Raw genomic sequence first — 18,950 nt, 5'->3', positions numbered from 1 at the left:
GGAAGTCTGTTGCTCATGGGTAGGCTGAGCTAATATAATAAAAATGACAATTCTACCCAAATTAATTTACTTATTTAATACCATACCAATTAAACTATCAGATACTTATTTTCTAGAGCTGGATAAAATAATATCAAAATTCATCTGGAAGAACAAAAGGTCCAGAATATCAAAGGGACTAATGAAAAGAAATGCTAGGAAAGGTGGCCTAGCACTACCAGATCTCAAATTTTATTATAAATCAGCAATTATCAAAACCACTTGGTACTGGCTAAGAACAGAAGGGTAGACAAGAGGAATAAACTAGGCACTCAAGACACAGTAGGCAAGGAATATAGCAACCTCCTGTTTGATAATCCCAAGGATCCCAGCTTCTGGGATAAGAACTCACTATTCAACAAAAATTGCTGGGAAAACTGGATAACAGTGTGGTGGAAATTAGGCATAGATTCATACCTGACACCATACACAAGAATAAAATCCAAATGGGTACACGATCTAGGTATAAAGATTGATACTATGGACAAACTGGAAGAGCAAGGAATAGTGTATTTATCAGATTTATCCAGAAGGGAAAAATTTTTGACTAAAGAAGAGATAGAAAGCATTATGAAATGCAAGATGGATAATTTTGATTACATTAAACTGAAAAGTTTTTGCACAACCAAACCCAATGCAACCAAAATTTGGAGGGATGTAGCAAATTGGGAAAGAATTTTTACAGCTAATCTCAAGGATAAAGGCCTCAGTTCTAGAATATATAGAGAACTGAGTCAAATGTACAACAATACAAGTCATTCCCCAATTGATAAATGGTCAAAGGATATGAACAAGTAATTTTCAGAGGAAGAAATTAAAGTTATCTATAATCATATGAAAAAATCCTCTAAATCACTCTTGATTAGAGAGATGCAAATCAAAACAACTCTGAGGTACACATCACACCTATTAGATTGGCAAACATGACAGAACAGGAAAATGATAAATGTTGGAGAGGATGTGGGAGAGTTGGAGAATCATTCATTGTTGGTGGAGCTGTGAGCTAATCCAACCATTCTAGAGAGCACTTTGGAACTATGACCAAAGGGCTACAAAAATGTGCATACCTTTTGACCCAGCAATATCGCTTCTAGGACTGTATCCCCAAGAGATCATAAAAATGGGAAAAGGTCCCAGATGTACAAAAATATTTATAGCAGCACTCTTTGTAGTGGCCAAAAACTGGAAATCAAAGGGATGCCCATCAATTGGGGAATGACTGAATAAATTATGGTATATGAATGCAATGGAATACTATTATGCTATAAGAAATGATGAACAAGAAGACTTCAGAGAGGCCTGGAAAGACTTAAATGATCTGATGATGAGTGAAAGGAGCAGAACCAGGAGAACTTTGTGCACAGCAACAACCACAGTATGTGAGAGTTTTTTCTGGTAGACTTGAAACTTCATAGCAATGCAAAGACTTAAAAAAAAATTCCCAATGGTCTTCTAAAGCAAAATGCCTTCCACACATCCAGAGAAAGAACTATGGAATTCAATCGCAGAATGTAGCAGATCATTTTGTGTGTGTGTGTGCATTATGTTTTGGTTTGTTACATGATTTCTCCCATTCATTTTAGTTCTTCTATACAGCATGACTATAGTGAAAATGTATTCAATAGGAATGTATGTGTGGATCCTATATAGAACTGTGTGCTTTTTCAGAGAGAAAGTGGGGAGGTGGTGGTAGGTAGGGGAGGGAAAATCTACGTTTTGTGGTAGTGATTATAGAGAACTAAAAATAAATAAAATTTATATTTAAAAAAATTCTGGGTTTCCTTTTCTAATTGGTTGACTTTCCTTTCATAACCTTCTTGTTTTTCAAGGATTATTCTTATTTTTTCTTTAGTTTTCCCTCCATCTCTGTCATTTGCTTTTTAACTCTTTTTTCAAATCTTGTAAGAATTCTTTTTGGGCAGTTGATTGTTTCACATTACTCTGTGGGGGTTTCTTTGCTCCAATATCCTCCTCTGAAGATGAACGCCAGTCATCTCTATTCCCATAACAACTTTCTATGGTTGGATTCTTTCTCCTTTTCCTTTTTTTTTTTTTTGTGTGTATGTGTGTTAATAACTTAATTTTGGTAATTGCCTCTAGCCCTAGGGTATGGGAAATGGTGCCTCCTTCCCTGAATCTTCAGTCCTCCTCTCCTGCCTGGAACCAAGATCAAACTTCAAACCTCCTGAAAGTGCCCACAGCCAGAGGCTTTCTACCCCACTCCTTCTGCACTCACCTGGCTTGTGTTGGATCCTTCTCTCTCCCTCTGCTCTTTCACAGTACAGATGGGTCTGGTGTTCCTTATCAGCAGAGGTTCCCTCAATCTTCCCAGGCTCAAAAGCCCAACTCCCTTCAGTAGCCTGGGGGTGAAAGCTCTTGTGGCTGGGGCTGAGGTAGCCTCTCAAACCAACTAACCCCAGGGCTTGCCACTTGATGTTAAACTGGACCCTAGTCTGGAGGTGCCTTAATCTTCACAGGGACCAAACTTTGTCCTACCCTTATGTTCCTACTCCAAACCTCTTTGGCTGTAATGCAGTGAATTTCAAGTCTGATAAAGTGGTTTTTTTTTCATCTGATATACCTATAAATCAATCCAGTTCCAGTCAGGGCATTTATAAAACCCTGGCACAGACATAATCTAACCAGACATGATGAACATTCATAGTTGTTCTCATCTGAAAACGCTTGAGATGATACATTATAGAACTGCAAACTAGCTAGGGTTGTCTTTTATTGCTTCACCTATGGGTATCTTTTATTTCTTGGGCCAAGTAAATTAAAAGTTTTTAGTACAGGTGGCAAAAACCCTAGCAAAGCACAGGGACTACATACTTGATGCAGAGATTGTGTTGACTCTTCATGTCATGGGACATACCAAAGAACAGGAAAAGGAAGAAAGAAACCTGGGTGGTAAACTTATTCTTGTGACTAACTAGCTGTGTGATCTCAGGAAAATCACTTCTCTTTGACTTAGTTTCATCATGCAAGGTTAAGGGACAACCTACAATTGAGTGGGCTTCTTATTCAGTGGCCCATGAACTTGTTTTTAAAAAATATATATTTTTTTTAAAAATCTTGTGCCAATATAATTGATTTCTTTTATTATGCTGTGAGGATCATTTTAGGCTTTAAAACTTTACCCTGAGAAGAGGTTCATGAATTTCATCAGATTGTCAAATGAATCCATTGCAAAAAAAAAAAAAAAAAAGATGAATAAGAAGTTGTAGAGGAGAGTATCTCTAAAACTAAAAGTTATAGAAGTCTTTATATAATTTTTTGCCCTCAAATACAAAAATTGATAATTTAAAGTACAATGAATATGCAACCCTTTGTCAAATTCCATATTGTACACCAAAATTTATTGCTCATATTGTAAAAGATTACCAAATCAAGAGAGTTTCCATAAACAAAATATTTTGTTACACCCCATTTATTGTTGTCCTTTACTCTACTGGATAAATGTTTCTCCTTACCTCTTCTCCCTTTAAGCCTCCTGTGATTGTTTGAGCTTAGCCTGGCAAGGTAAATATTCTTTCTCTATTGTGTTTGTGTAACTCCTTCTTGCTTCTGGCACTCTGTTCCCAGATTCATCATCAACCAAGTGATGACTAGGATATCTGTCAACAAAAATTGTCTCCTTTAGGTCCTATAAAAACACACTGGTCCTGTGCAAAAAACTTAAAGGAAAGAAAAATGGTCAGTCAAAGTGTCTGGTCTTCTCTGACCACTTTACTTGCAGTATTTCTGTGTTTCTTTCCTACCAGGTCAGCCATAGCAGAGAATTATGCCTACCCTTACCTTTGGGACCAAGTGCCTAGAAGTGTAGAAGATCTCCCAGTCAAGGACAACAAAATCATAATGGATCCTTGGAACTATACAGACAGATTAATCATGTATAAATTGATACTAAACTATTCAGCAAAATATTTCACTCAGTTTGGAATAAATAATACTGGAAATGTATTCTGGGCTCTCTCCATATTTAATGGAAAACTCTATGAAACAGGTAAGGACATTTTAACTACTTCAAAAACTTCTCCTTCTTTTGTATAAGCCACAGTAGTCATGAGAGCACAATGTCATCAAATACTCTTTGAGTGCTGTGGTTTGAATGTCATAGGGTTATTCTGGAAGAATGATCATTTTTTCACCAGCAATCCCACTGCAGGGGTCTGTTTACAATCCAGTATTTTGTTTTAAGGAAAAGCAAATATAACATGGGATTTTTTAAAATATCACAATAATGACAATAAGATCACTGATTTTTGAAAATTGAAAATGAGTTCAGTGGCAATTCAGTTCAATCTATATGAATGAAAGGATGCCCACTAGCCAAGATTTTGTATCTTTATGCTATAATCAGATGTTTGGACTCCACGATATTAATCATTCTTTTAAGTTACATATCATTTCTTTTGAAATAGCTAGGTATGTGTATGTATGTATGCTTGTGTGTGTGTGTGTGCATGCAAAGGTCTGTCAGTAGCATTTTAGAATGATATGACCTCCACTAAATGTTTGACTTTTGTGCTTGCACTTCCTTTTTGCATTTTATCTCTGGGTAGCTGTTGATTTATGCACAAATCATTTACTCAAAGAGGCATTCGCTACTCAACAGAGGGAATGCAAAGGAGAAGAGAATGATCAATTTTTTTTTCATTTACAATTTTTAAAAATCCTTTATGTTCCTATTAAGTGGCCTTTCTGTGCAAACCACAGTGCTAGCACCCAAAGATACAAAGACAAAGATGAAACAATCCCTGCCTTCAAGAATCTTATGCTATAAGAAGGAAGAGCAAACATGAAAGACCAGAGTGTTCAGGAAAGGCTTCCCAGAGAAGATACATGAGTTGAGTCATTAAAAAGAAGGCAGACATTGTAAGAGATATAAATTAGGAGGGAGACATGGGGAACATCCTATTCAAGACACAGAGGTGGGATATGGAATGCAATATGTGGAAAACAGCAAGTGTGTCAATTTGGTTAGAGCATAAGAGTAAATAATGGGAAATTAATCTGCAAAGACAGCTTGGAACCAGACTATTATGTGTATTAAATGCCAAATACTTTTTGTTTGGCTTTTTTTAAATCCTAGAAATCATTGAATTTTATTGTACAGAGCAATAATATAGCCAGACATACTTTAGGATCCTCAGTTTGGGTGCTGTGCAGAGGATGGATTGCAAAGAGGAGACTGGAGCTACTCCACAATTCTCTCCTAACCTCACTGCTCCTTGCTTTGTTATTTTGAGAAAACCACTAGCCACTCTAGGCCTCCCCAGTATCCTCACCTATCTAAAATAAGGGGTAGATTAAGGGATCATAAGAACACTGCTTCTGTAAAAATGTATGATAGGAAATGAAAAAAAAAACTTTAAAAAAAAAGATAATCTCATTACAAACTGGACTATAAATCTCTGTTTTATTCCACATTAGTTTTCTTACATTGTAGCCAATTTCTGTTGCCAACATCCTAAGCATCTGAAATCCTAAAGATCATTTTCCAACTCTTTATTCCTTGTAGGAAGGTATAATGATCCTTCAAATTATTTAGTTAATGGCCGTCCACAAAAAAAGAACTTCATCTCAATCAAAGGTGGATGGGGTGGTGAGTATTTCAGAATGACATGATTTCTGCTTCTGACTTGTCTTGTGTCCATGAAGATGGGTATCTGTTTGCCCCTATCCAATTCCAAGTCTTAATGTGCCTCTTTAGTTTCAGAGCACTGGAAAATTTGTGTGGGAAAAACAAGTTATATATGTTGATAAATATTGTATATGTAAAAAGTTAGGTCAAATTGATTAAGGGAAACTTAATCTTCAAAAATTTCTGAATACTGCCCTTTGAACAAATCACTCAATCTTGCCAAATCTCTTTCTCTCACCTCCAGCTGTTCAACAGTCACCTGAAGGTCATGGTACTTCAAAGGGTCAGCAATTCTGCAGGACTCAGTCCTGCTGAATCCTTCTCTGTCACTCTCACCTGCTCAGCAGTCATCAGAAGGCCAAAGTCACCTTAGGGTGTAATGATTCATTCCAGCCAATCTAACTGACTCTCTTTTCAGAGATAGGGGCAGTTAGCAACTTTTCAACTGAACACACCTAGATTTAGCACTTCGCATGCTTTCTGGCCCATAGTAAAATAACATAATAAATGTTTGTTGATTTATTGATGAATGACATGTGAAAAAATTCATCCAGTCATACAAAAGGTCAAATCAGCTATCAAAAGGAAGGGATGGGGTGCATGACTACAAACTTTCCCATGTGAGATAAGCATATAAGAAACTGGAGAGAGTTAATTTTGAATCTCAATTTTGCCTACATAGGTAGCCAATTGTGATAGTTCTAGACAAAGGTATAGAACAAAATGACCCATATTAACATCAATAATAGTAATAAAAATGAAGGTTTCTTTTAGAATCATAAGAACAAAAGCTGGAACCAAATTTAGAATCATACAATAGAACACAATTCCCTCATTTTACAAATGGGAATTTGAGATTCAAAGATATTAAATGATTGGCCAAGGTCAAAGAGATGGCAGGATTTGTATCTAGGGTTACTGTCTACAAATCGCATAATTAGCATATCATCAACCTTTAGTTCTTCATTCTTTTATTTTCAAAAAATTATATATTTTGTTTCTCTCTCACCTTCATTTCCCCAAACATTCCTCTCACACTCTTTGAGGGACATCCAGTACAATAATTTCTTTTAAAAGAGATAAAGTAGTTTATCAACATCAACCAATACAACAATTTAGTTCAAGATTACATACTATTTGTCATACACATGGTTCCTCGACTCTCCAAAGAAAAGAGGAAAATATGTTCTCATATTTCTTTTGGGGACTAATATTGCCCATTATAATAATTCAGTATTCAGGCTTTTAGTTTTTCACCTTTCTTTTTGTTTTTTCCAATTTGCATTGCCCAAGTCATTGAGTACATTGTTTCCCCAGTGCTGCATACTGTTCTTGCCACAGTTCACAAAGATTTTTCCCATAGGCAGTGTAGTACAGTGGAAAGAGTCCTCGATTTGAATCTCGGCTCAAATTACGTCTCAGTCAATTTCTTCCTTTCATGACTTTGGACAACATGTCTAAATCCTCTGGACCTCAGTTTACACATATGATAAAAGAAAGTTAAACTGGATGACTTCTAAGGTTTTTCCTACCTTTAAAATCTATAATTTATGACCCATATTTCTCTGCTTTTTTGTTTCATTATTTCTTACAACATGGTAACATTCCATTATGAGCAATAGCTAATAACTAGCATTAATGTAGTAAACTTTATTAAAAATATTATCTCATTTTATCCTCCAAACAACCTTCTAAACAACCCTCCAAACAACAAATAACAGGTGCTGTCTTTATCCTCATTTTATAGCTGAGAAAACTAAGATAAGCAGAAGTTCCTAGGGTCACCTAGGAAATGTCTGAAACAAGGTCTTGCTGGCTCCAAGTCCATTTACTGGATTACCTAATTGCCTCCTAATATGCACTGCAAATTTCTTATCAGTTGTCCAATGCATGAATCTCTTCTTTGCTCCCAGTCCTTTGCTGCTTTAAAAAAAAAAAAAAAAGCATTGCTATAAATATGTTACTGTATATGGAACCTTCCTTTTTTTTTTTTTTTTAACTTTCTATGGATAATGCCTAACAGTGAGGTCACTGAGTGAAGGGATAGGTGCACTTTCATTCCTTTGATCCTATATTTACAAACTGTTTTTCAGAATGGTTGGAGCAATTCACAATTCTACTAAAACTGTTGCAGTATGATTTCTTCCCACAATCTCCAACTTTGACTATTCTAATATTTTTGAAATTTTTTTATTATTTCATGGGTATGAGGTGAAACTTCACATCTCTTTAACACTGATGGAGCAGTTTTCATATAGTTGTTAAGAGTTTGCATTATTATTTTGGATTTTGGTTTTCAATAGTTGGTTTTAATTTTCTTGAGTCTTAGACCCTCATCAGACATGATTAATACAAAACTTTTCCCTCTCTGATTAACAGCTTCTCTTCTTTTACATTGATTTAGTTCATATAAAAGCTTTTCTATTCAGGCAACTGACATTGCCCATCTTATCTTCTGTGACTTCCTTTATCCTTTTCTAGAGAGGACCTTTCACTCCCCAGTAATAGCTTGAAAAGACCCCTGTTTATTCCATTACATTTTTGTGTTATGGCCTTTAATAATCTGGTCTTACATCTATTTTAGCTCATTGTATAATGAATTTTAAAATCTTCCTGGTATAAATCAAATTTCTATTTTCTTGCTTTATAGTTTTCTCAGCAGTTCTTAACAAATAAGGAGCTTTCCAAAACAATTTGTTGTCTCAGCATTATTGAACACTGGATTTTTTAGTTCAATGCTTATTGACTGTATGATATTCAGCCAGTTCCACTGATTAAGTTTTAAATCTTTTAACCAATATTAAATGATTTTGATGATAATTACTTTATATTGCTACTTGAGATCTGGAAGGGCTAGTCCCTTTTCATCCCTTTTTTTTTTTAGTACTTACCTTGATATTCCAAAAAATTGGGGGGAATTGAGGGGGTACTTTCCTCAAATAAATTTTACTATTTTGCCTTCCTCTTAAAAAGTTTCTATTTCATAGTTTGAATGTCATAGCACTGAATCTTTAAATTAATTTAAGTAGAATTATGTCATTATATTGCCACTTTTCAGTAAAGATTATTGATTATTTCCCTGGTTATTTCAGTGATTATTTATTTCAAGAGTGTTTTATAATTGTATCTACAATAAATCTTGAGTTTATGTTGGTAGAATTGACAGAAAGGTATCCCATATGTTTTCAGTTATTTTTAAATGAGACTGGCATGTTTTTCCTCTTGGATATTTTAATTATTCTTGAAGAGTTGTAATGTGTTTTTGTCTTAAGGTTTATTTTGTATCTTCCTGCTTTCCTCAAGTTATTCATTGTCTCAAAAAGTATTTTCTAAGAAAAACATCAGCAAGTATGGGTATTTCTGACTCTAACTCTCTCACTCTCTCTCTCTCTCTCTCTCTCTCTCTCTCTCTCTATGTCTCTGTCTCTCTGTCTTTCTATCTGTCTCTCTCTGTCTCTTTCTGTCTCTCTCTCTCTGTGTCTCTGTCTCTCCTTCTCTCTCTCTCTTTCTCTCTCTCTCCTTCTCTCTCTCTCTCTGTTCACCAGTGCCTATTACCTTCACTTTATTTCTCTTCCCCTCTTGTGACCATTATTATTTCTAGGAATATGTTAAATAATAGTACAGGAAGAAAAATCCTCAATATACTTTGTATTTAAGATCAACCACATTGCCAGTTTTGTGAAGAAAGGATTAGAAAAGAGGCAGGGAGATCAATAAGCAACCCTTTGTAATATGATAGGTGAGTGGTAGTCAGGACCTGAATTGTGGCGACTGTGTGAGTATTGAAGGGATTGATTATGAAAGAAGTGGAGGAAAGATCAACAAGATTTGAAAGGTTCTTGCATATGTGGGTGAAGGAGAGTGAGTCTGAACATAATGCCAAAGTAATGAACCTGTAGACTAGAAGAATGATAGTTCTCTTAATTGAAAAAGGAACATTTGGTGAAAGAGTGTGTTTGGGGCAGAAGGTAATGAGGTCTCTTTGGACATGTGGGTTTGAGATGTTTGTGGAAAATACAGTCTAAAGTGTTACTAAGTCATTTGGTAGTTCAGAACTGAAGCTAAGGAGAATGATTGAGGTTGGATATATTGCTGTTGGAGTTACATACAGAAAGATAACAATCAAGTGTTTTGGAGATGATGAGATCACGTATAGAATATACATAGAGAGAGAAATAGTACTGAAACATTCTCGTAGTTGAGCAAGATGATGAACCTGAAAAGAAGTAGTGAGCCACACAGAAGAACTAAAAGAGAGTAGTGCCACGAAAACCCAGAGTGGAAGAAAGAAATCATCCAGTAGAAATTGTCTACCATCTCAGATGGAGTAGGGATGCCAAGAAAGATAAGAACTAAGAGATAGATATCATTTGGCAACTAAGAGCTGATCAGGAATTTGAGGAGAGCAGATTCAGTTCAGTAACTAGATCAAGATCACAAAGAGCTTACAAATGAATGAGAGGAGGGAAAATGTAGGCAGTAAAAGAAGCTTTTTTTTCTAGGAATTTGACTGAGAAAAGGAGTAAGATATAAGGAGCGAGTAAAATGGAAGTTAAGACTAGTGAAAGTATTCTAAGGAGGGGGAAGGGGCAGGTTTGAAGGCAGCAAGGAAGTAATCAATAGATAGGAAGAGACAGAAGATTGACCAATACTATGGTTGAGGGGAAAATTTGCTGAAGAAGGCTTCATCAGGACAAGATGAAGGGCTGCCTTATTGACAGAGTCTAAGTAAAGGAGTAGAGAGTACAGGATAAGTTTGGGTTGGCGGGGGCTTGAGATGAAAAAATGGAAGAAGACATGAAGAGCTTTACTGCATTAGAAATGGAATGGGAGTATTCAGACAGTCCCTGTAGCAAAAGTTCCCATTCTCATGTTAGTTAGGCCTAGAGATACACCTTCAAGTTTGCTTGTGTAGGTGACTGGAAAAAGCACTGAGTAAGATTTTTAGGTTTTAAAGTTCTCTAGTTACTTCATGAACTTTTTATCTAATTATCTTTTTCTCATTCTCCTCTGACTTTATCTGTACTCACTCTGTATCCGGAATATAATTTCCCCCTTCAAGGATACCAATAAATAATTCTTAGTTGGGAAACCCATTAGATTTCTCATAAACCTTTTTATTTCTGTAATATATGATATTTTGTCATCTTCTCCTTAATAATCCTCACTCCCTTACCTGCTCTGGTACTTTGTCCCTATTTATTTCACATATACAATTATGTTTTTCTTGTCCTCTCTTACTGGTTAATCTGTATCCTTCTAACTTCAATGGATGGCTGTCTCCCAAGACTATGCATTTGGCCATTTTTCTCTTGTTTTTCTATACAGGCTCCCTTGGTGATCTTATCCATTCTGTGGCTTGGATCATCATCATTGAGAATGGTTCCAAAATCTATGCATTGATGTCTATATCCAAATCTATCCTTGAGGCTACCATTCCATATTTCCTACTGTTTACAGGACATATTTGCCTGTAGGGTCTAGTCAAATATCAAAATCACGTCTCAAACTGTCTTAGCACTAAGCATAGTGACCAGCACAATAATAATAAATGTTGATTCCTCTTACTTTGTATATTTTCTCCTTCTCTATCGACATCAAAATGACCTTCCCTCTAATCTCTCCTTGTTTCTGTTGAGGATACCACCATCCTACAATCATCCTCAACTCTTCCTTCTTTTTTCCTCCTTATTTCCAATCACTGCCTCATCCTATCCATCTAACCTTTCTGCTAGCAAAACCAGCACAATAATTGAATTATATACTATTTGATATCTTCACTATTGTAGGAGTCTGTTAAGCTTTCTGTCTTTCACTACAGAGCTCTTCAAAATATAGGGCTACTTAATGCTGTTTTTTCTAACTTTTCTTAGCTGCCTTACGATGTGTTTTTACTTCTTGGTTTCTAGAAATCTGCCTGTATTAGATTGTTTGCCCTGTTGGGGAGGGGAGAGGAGGAGGAGAAAAAAAAATTGGAACTGAAACCTTATAAAAGTGAATGCAGAAAACTATCTTTAATTTAATAAATAAAATACTATTAAGTGGGAAAATAATGACAAATTCAAAATTCAAAAAGAAAGGAGTGGAAGTATAACCGGATGCAGACCTACTATTCATTTAAGTATCTGTAAGTTTCACCACTTACTTACCTGATTAGAGAATCACCACACCTAATCTAAACACATTGGACATATTCCCTACTTGGCTTGGTTCACCTCCATTCTGTCCATGGTCCTAGAACCAACACACGGGATTGAATGATTGAGAAACTAATTTGCCTGTATTAGCCATATGGACACAAATAAGCAAGTTTTGATTTCTCTTTCTCATTTGCACAGGGATTTGTCCAAATGATTCACTGTCATACTTTTTATTGTACATCACAGGTATTACCTATCATGTGACCATTCCATTTTTCCTTGCTGCCTTGAAATTGAACTTCTTTGGGCCTTTGCCATATCCAATTGAGTTATTACAACAAGAAGAACGCAGATCTGATTTCTGTTATTCCTTTGATGAATGTAATGCATCCTACCCTCAGATGATAGCAAGCGCCCTAAGGATTTTTAAGGTACTACAAACATTCTTGTACTAAATGCTTCCTCCAAAATCTCATCATGGGCATTCAAAGCTTTTGTCTTCAAAGCCACCTCTGCAAGTCTTTGAAGGCCCAAAAGTTTCAATTTGTGCTGAAAAGGTAATACACATCAGTGTAGTGCTGCCGGTAGAACATTGAAACATTGACTATAGAAAATAATTATTAAGTCTGAAATACCACTTCTAAAAGATCAGACTGAGAAAAGTCCTGAGAAAAGCTGTGGAGTTAGTGCGTTTCTATGATGGTATACCATGATGCTGAATGCATAGTATGTAGATATTGAAGTACCATTCTGTGAGAAGATACCAATTTTTGCTGAGGTGAAGAATAACCTGAAACTCTGTCTATCCCAGAAACTGGAAGACAAGGAACATCAAGCGGGTAAGTTAGGAAAGTAAGTTAGAATAGTAAGTTAGCAAGATAATAAAGTAGGATAGTAAGCTATTATTCAAAGACCACTTCCAATTTCATCTTTCCAGTGTGGAGTATAGCTTTTTTTAGCATAAAAATAATCCCATATGCTTCTAAAATGTATGTATAATCTCAAACAATGATCAAAATAGAGATGATTATTGACTAGAAATTTTAAGACAGAAATATCTTGATTTTTAATTTAAAATTCGTTGTTCTTTATGCTTTAGTATTTACAGTCCCGGGAGAAGAAATCAAATAACTCAGAAAACCCTACCTACAACACAGATATGGAGAAAATAACTCATTATATGTGGTGGGGACATCAGAAAGGGGTAGATGCTGGAAAGCCACTATTCTATGACAAGTAAGTTTTTGGCTACATTTTTTTCTTTACCGTGATTGATTTTGACAATTTGGCAAATAACGACACATTTTCCACTTGCTCACAGACTGTTTCCAGAGATTTTCACAATTAGTAAAAAAAATCTGATCAACGATTAATAAATGATTTGTTAAAAGTGGATATTTTAAAGGCTCCAGGACAACACTTCATATCAGTGAAATTATTAGGAAACAAATCCATTGGCTTGAAGAATGACAATTATGATGCCTTCAGATAGGTATACAAAGATATACACAAAGTGTTTTTGGTGAATGACCCTAGGATGCAGGGGGTACAAATAATATTATCATCCATTTTGCTGATGAGGAAATAAGGTCCAGAGAGGTAAAATGAGAACACACGTTCCCAGCACCTTTACTAGATCTACTTAAAGAATTCTAGAGACAAATTTTGGTAGGAGATTTGGATTGAAGAGCCAAACTTAAAGTGTTGTGGTTGAAAAAATATTATAATTAGTGAATAACATGTTATTCTGTTTTACTACCATATTCCTTGACAACAAAATGATCTTATTACATAGCAAGGGAAAAAATAATCAGAAAATCTTTTCAATCAGGAGGGACAGTGAAATCTGCTGTTTGTTTTTTGGTTTTCTCCTAAAAAATCAATCTTCTCAGTTTCCGAAGACTGAACTCTTCAGGAAGTTCTACATAGCATGACCCCTATGGCACTGACTGTGAAGGCATATGCTTGAAACAGCAATTTATGAGTTATAATCTACAGGACTCAACGTGGAACAGAAACCCTCAGAATTCCTTCCTGTAGACATGCATAACAGGTTTGGGCACTGAGTGATGACCATTTTTAAAAATTTGAGTTGAAGTGGAGAGGAGGAAAACCCTGGGCTTGCTTCAAGCCATCCCCTTCTCTATTTATTCATTCTCATCAATTAAAACTAGGCTAAGGATACAGCTGGTGGTGAAGGAGCAATTGAAATCATTTTCAGTGCAGGATATGTGAGCAAAGCCTGCTTTGATGCTCACAATGGCCTTCTCTCTATTTAGCCCTACAAACTGCTGTTTCATTATGTCCTATTAGTAAAAGTAACTTGCAGAAGCTAGCCAAAGGAAAAGTATTAGAAGAGAGAGAAAGATAAATAAAGATAAACATATCAAAGATTCTAAGGGAGTACACGAATCAGAAGTGGGCCAGACTGAAGCTGACTCTGAAGTTCTTAAAGAAATTCTATAGGGATCTGTCCAGAAGACTGAGAGATTTCAACCTATGCTATTCTAAAATAATGATCGTTCCTGTATGATGTGTTCTGGGTGTTAGACTCTAAGCATGGGTTCATGGGCTTATAGTATCATAAATCTAGAACTGGAAGGGATTTCAAAAGTCAAGTTCCTTATTTTATAGATTAGGATATTGTTGTTCAGTTGTTGTTAGTCATGTCCAACTCTTAACAACACCATTTGGGGTTTTCTTGGCATCTGAAAGATACTAGAGTAGTTTGCCATTACTTTCTCCAGCTCATTTTACAGATGAGGAAACAGACACGTGACTTGTTCAGCTACTAAGTTATCTAAACACAGATTTGAATTCAGGAAGAGATGTCTTTGCCACTCCAGGTTTTGCACTCAATCTGCTATGCCTCCCAGTTGTCTTAGATAAGGACTGTAATAGACCTAGCTAAGATAACAGAAGCAGTAAGCATTTAACAGAATTTGAACTATATGAGGCTTTGCACATAAAATACTTACTGGAAAATTATATTTCGAGGAAGATTGGGAGAGGACAGGGAGAGTGTTGTGTAACTCCTGTGAACTTACTAATTACAAGTTTTTCTTTTTAGTAGCCAATTTTATTCTACAGATGAAAAACATTTTGCTGAAGGCTTTCTAACCACTGTTGAGTTCCTGGAGGCAGCAAATTACCCCCCTGACATGAAGAATTCATCAATAGTCCTTTCCGCATTCCCTCACAGACAACTCACCATTGGAGACTGGTTCATTCCTGGCTTGGACTTTAATATATCTGAAAAAGTGCTCTTGATCACAACAAAAACAATTTCTGGACTAAACAGTATTTCAGGTATGAACTCAAGACATATGAAAATCATGTAAGCTGGATAATCGAAATGAGAGGAAAATAAAGCATATGTGTCATCTTTAGGAACTGAGTCTTAGCCTAAGCTCCTTCCTTTTTTCAGATTCATTTGCCACTGGCACGTTAGACCTTGACAAGAACTTGAGAGGATCACAAGCCCAACCTTGGCTTCTGATCCTTGCTCTCATAGAGCACTTCACCTGTGCTGTAAGGGGGTTAATTAGCCCTTCACCAGAACCAACATGGCTACAATAAAGCTTTTGGCTGTTGGTCATGCATTGGTAATGCCTTGAAATAATGTAAACTTTTTTGCATTGCAAATATGTGCAAATACAGAGAATGACAGACATTTTGGGATGTTTCCTATTATGGGTATTTGTTTTGCTTGATTATGCACATGAGATATGTGATTCCTCTCTCTTTTCTCCTTTCTTTTTCTTTCTTCCTTTCCTTCTTTCTTTCCTTCTTTCTTACTTTCATTTCTTCCTTCTTTTTCCCTTTCTTTCATTACTTCATTCCTTGCTCTTCTTTCTTCCTTCTTTCTCTTTTTTCTTTTTTCTCTTTTTTCTTTCTCTCCTTCCTTTCTCTCTCTCTTTCTTCCTTTTTCTCTTTTCCTTCCTTCCTTCCTTCCTTCCTTCCTTCCTTCCTTCCTTCCGTCCTTCCTTCCTTCCTTCCATCTTTCCTTCCTTCCTTCCTTCCTTCCTTCCTTCCTTCCTTCCTTCCTTCCTTTCTTTCATTCTTTCTTCTTTCCCAGTTTGAGAATTGTAAAAAAAGATACTATTTAAAAGCAAACTTCATGCCAAGCTGGTCAATTGGACACTAATGTGAAATTAAATTAGCATATTTTCCCTGTGGTTTTAAAAGCATCATATTGATCTTATATTTAGAATTCAAAGGGGTCATGAAGTTTATCTTGTCTAAATCCTTCATTTTACATGAAAACTGAGTTCTGGAGAAGGGAAATTATTTATGCAAGTTTACAAAGGTGGCAGGACTGAAATTTAGTTTTAGGTCCTCTAAGTCCACAATTGTTTCTCTTTCACTTCACTGCCTGGTTTTGGTTAGGGTCAATCTTACTATGAAAGTTCCTAGTTTTCCAGGTTTAGAAACTAACACATTTCTTGTTCTTTGACAGGAGGTGCCTTTTTCAATATTTGGAAGAAGATCATGATGTCTGAGACTGCAAGGAAAGATGCTCAAGTTCTTGTTAAGATTATATTTCTTTTCCCAAGATTTATCTCTCCAGATAATTAACTAATATGACTTACTCCTTTGTGGAATTTTAGCGAACAACTGTTTCAATTGTCTTTAATTGTCTCATTAATTAAAAAAAACCATTAAAGGTACATCTGTTGATTTAGTATAGTAGACTTTCAGTAAATATATGTGAATGTTGATTATCAAAGTAAATAAAACAATGCATCGTCCTAAAGCACGGCTGTACTTTGATTTTTCTTCATTTTTGGATTATTTTTAAATATATAAATAGATAATAAATAGATTATTATACAGATTGTATCAATTATTATATGTACATATAATATATAATGTAGTGTGTAATAAGTATATGGTATGTACAATATACACATATAATATATAAAGATTGCATAAATTATTAAAAAGATAATAAAAAGATTGAGGCAAATTTTTAAAAATCACCAAGTTGGTGTTTTCCAGGGATGGAAGATGATTCATCATTAGAGAAACAGCACAAATAATGATATGAACAAAAGGAAACCACATGACAAAGTAGACAAATTGACAAAATAGAGAACGCTTACAAGTTAAAAAGGCTGAAAATCACAGACATGAAATATCATTCTCTAATAGGATTGAAAGTATATATCTCAAACCCAGTGAAAGCATTATTTGTCATGGAGAAACACTTGAAGATTTCCAAAAAGGAAGAGGAGCAAGGCAAGTATTTAGCCTCTCTCCATTATTATTTGACAGTTCTAGAAATGTTAACTGCACTAATTAGACAAGAAGTTTATTAAAGGTTTAAACATTTGCCCAAATGCAATACCACTTGAAGATCACGACATAGTTTATTTGGAAATATTCAAAAACCAACCAAGAAACTAATAAAAAAGGATTACTATTTTAGGGAAATAACAGGTAAAATAAGTCCACAAAGCCATATGAATTTCAATACAATCCTTACAAAAAAGAGTGAAAGAGAAAAATTTGATTCAAAATATCTTCAAAAATAAATAAAATATTTATGTATTGACCCAAGACACACAGGAATCATATAAACACAACTACTAAAATCTCATTACAAACAAGGAAAATGAGTAGTTGGAGGGATGTTCATTGTCTGTGTTGAGAGTATGACAATATGATAAAAATGACAATGGTCAAAAAATTTAGAAGTTTAATACTATATCAATCAAACTTGTAAAGGACTGCTACTTTATAGAACTAGAGAAAATAATAACAATTAGGAGGAACAAAATTTTCAACTCAATGGAAAAAGGAAAAAAAGTGGGAATGAGGAAAGGACGCTGAGACCTAAAATCATTTAATAAAGCAGTACTTACCAAAATATTTGGTAATAGTTTAAACAAAAGGGAAAGTAGGTCAGTGGTTCCAAACAGATAAGGAAGAATCAGAAACGACTAAACTCATAAACTCAGTGTTTGAGGAATCTAAGAATGAAAATAACTTTAAGGGAAGAACTCCTTATTTGATCAGAAAGCTGGAAAACTGACATTTGGTTAGGAAGAAATTAAGCTTAAGTCAAATCTGACCAACCTTATACCACAACAAGGTCAAAATGTATATTATAGGTAACACTAAAAATATATATTTAAGACCTTGCCATAAAAATAATAACTGAAGAGAACCAGCGCAGCTACCTTTCACAACTCTCACTAGTGGGAGATCACCAAACAAGGGCTGGAGTTGATTACAGAAGATAAAACAGATCATTTTAATGCCTGTCACATATGTGAACCCAAAAATGTTGTGGGAAATAGTCACTAAAATCAGTCTGGAACCCAGACAGTCAACATGTCAAATTTAGCACTAAGCACAAATTTAGACTAAGTCATTACATCTGTATTGCTTAACCTAATAGAATCATATTAAAAATCCAAAACGATCTTAGGACTTCCTTAGTCCAACCTACTCATTTGACAAATAATAAAACTGAGACTCAGACTAATCAAGTTACTTGATCAAGGTCATTCAGGTAGGAAACAACAGAACTGAGATTGGAATCCAAGTCATCTGACTTGAAATCCCGCACTTTCCCTTACGTTGTTCATCACTTCTTACAGCAAAATAGCATTCCATTACATGCATCCTGGGTCATCTCATCATCCTGATAAATATCTGGTTACTGTATCCAGATGGCTCAGGAAGAGAAGTGAGGCTGGTGACAGTGCACAGCCCTCCCTCACTCAAAACAAAGTCAAGTGCAAGTCATGTCATCATTTCTCTGATGTCATGGTCTTCTTTGAAAACAAAGGATGAACACAACACTAGTAAGGATGCATACGTTTTTCAAGGTAGCAGAAAGAAACCCAGAGAACAATCTGTGTCATTTCTGTTAAGGAGCTTTAAGAATTCTGAAACCTCAAAGCTCCTGACACACTCACGAATCTTCACTTTCTTGTTTCAATCTATAGGTCTTAGGCCTCAAAGCTGTGGAAATGGGAACTAGTATGCAACAAGACTGTCTGGAGCTGCAGATGCTTCCCTCCAATAGTAAGATTTGTACTTTTCCCCACTGGACTGGTTATCTTTCATATCAAGTCCCAGGGTCACACTGATGACAAGTACAAGGGCAAGAG

General features: G+C 35.5%; 1 protein-coding gene across 10 annotated transcripts in view; it reads left to right on the top strand.

Annotated features, from left to right (window-relative positions):
- Nucleotides 1-16,582, top strand: part of LOC140526770 (protein LEG1 homolog) — a 34,906-nt gene extending 18,324 nt beyond the window's left edge. For 7 of the 10 annotated variants that reach the window (XM_072643286.1, XM_072643285.1, XM_072643282.1 and 4 more), the window contains 6 exons: nucleotides 3,804-4,045; nucleotides 5,564-5,647; nucleotides 12,073-12,257; nucleotides 12,926-13,062; nucleotides 14,897-15,135; nucleotides 16,286-16,582. In XM_072643286.1, the coding sequence (XP_072499387.1) occupies nucleotides 3,898-4,045; nucleotides 5,564-5,647; nucleotides 12,073-12,257; nucleotides 12,926-13,062; nucleotides 14,897-15,135; nucleotides 16,286-16,404 (912 nt within the window). In that variant the 5' untranslated portion in view covers nucleotides 3,804-3,897 and the 3' untranslated portion in view covers nucleotides 16,405-16,582. Of the gene's footprint in view, nucleotides 1-3,732; nucleotides 4,046-5,563; nucleotides 5,648-12,072; nucleotides 12,258-12,925; nucleotides 13,063-14,896; nucleotides 15,136-16,285 lie in introns of those variants that run through there. The other 3 variants (XM_072643278.1, XM_072643277.1, XM_072643276.1) reach the window with 3 other exon arrangements.
- Nucleotides 16,583-18,950: the final 2,368 nt, after the last annotated feature.

The sequence above is a fragment of the Notamacropus eugenii genome, chromosome 2, assembly GCF_028372415.1.
Source record: "Notamacropus eugenii isolate mMacEug1 chromosome 2, mMacEug1.pri_v2, whole genome shotgun sequence".
NCBI classification, from domain to species: Eukaryota; Metazoa; Chordata; class Mammalia; order Diprotodontia; family Macropodidae; genus Notamacropus; species Notamacropus eugenii.
This window is presented reverse-complemented; position numbering and strand designations above follow the sequence as displayed.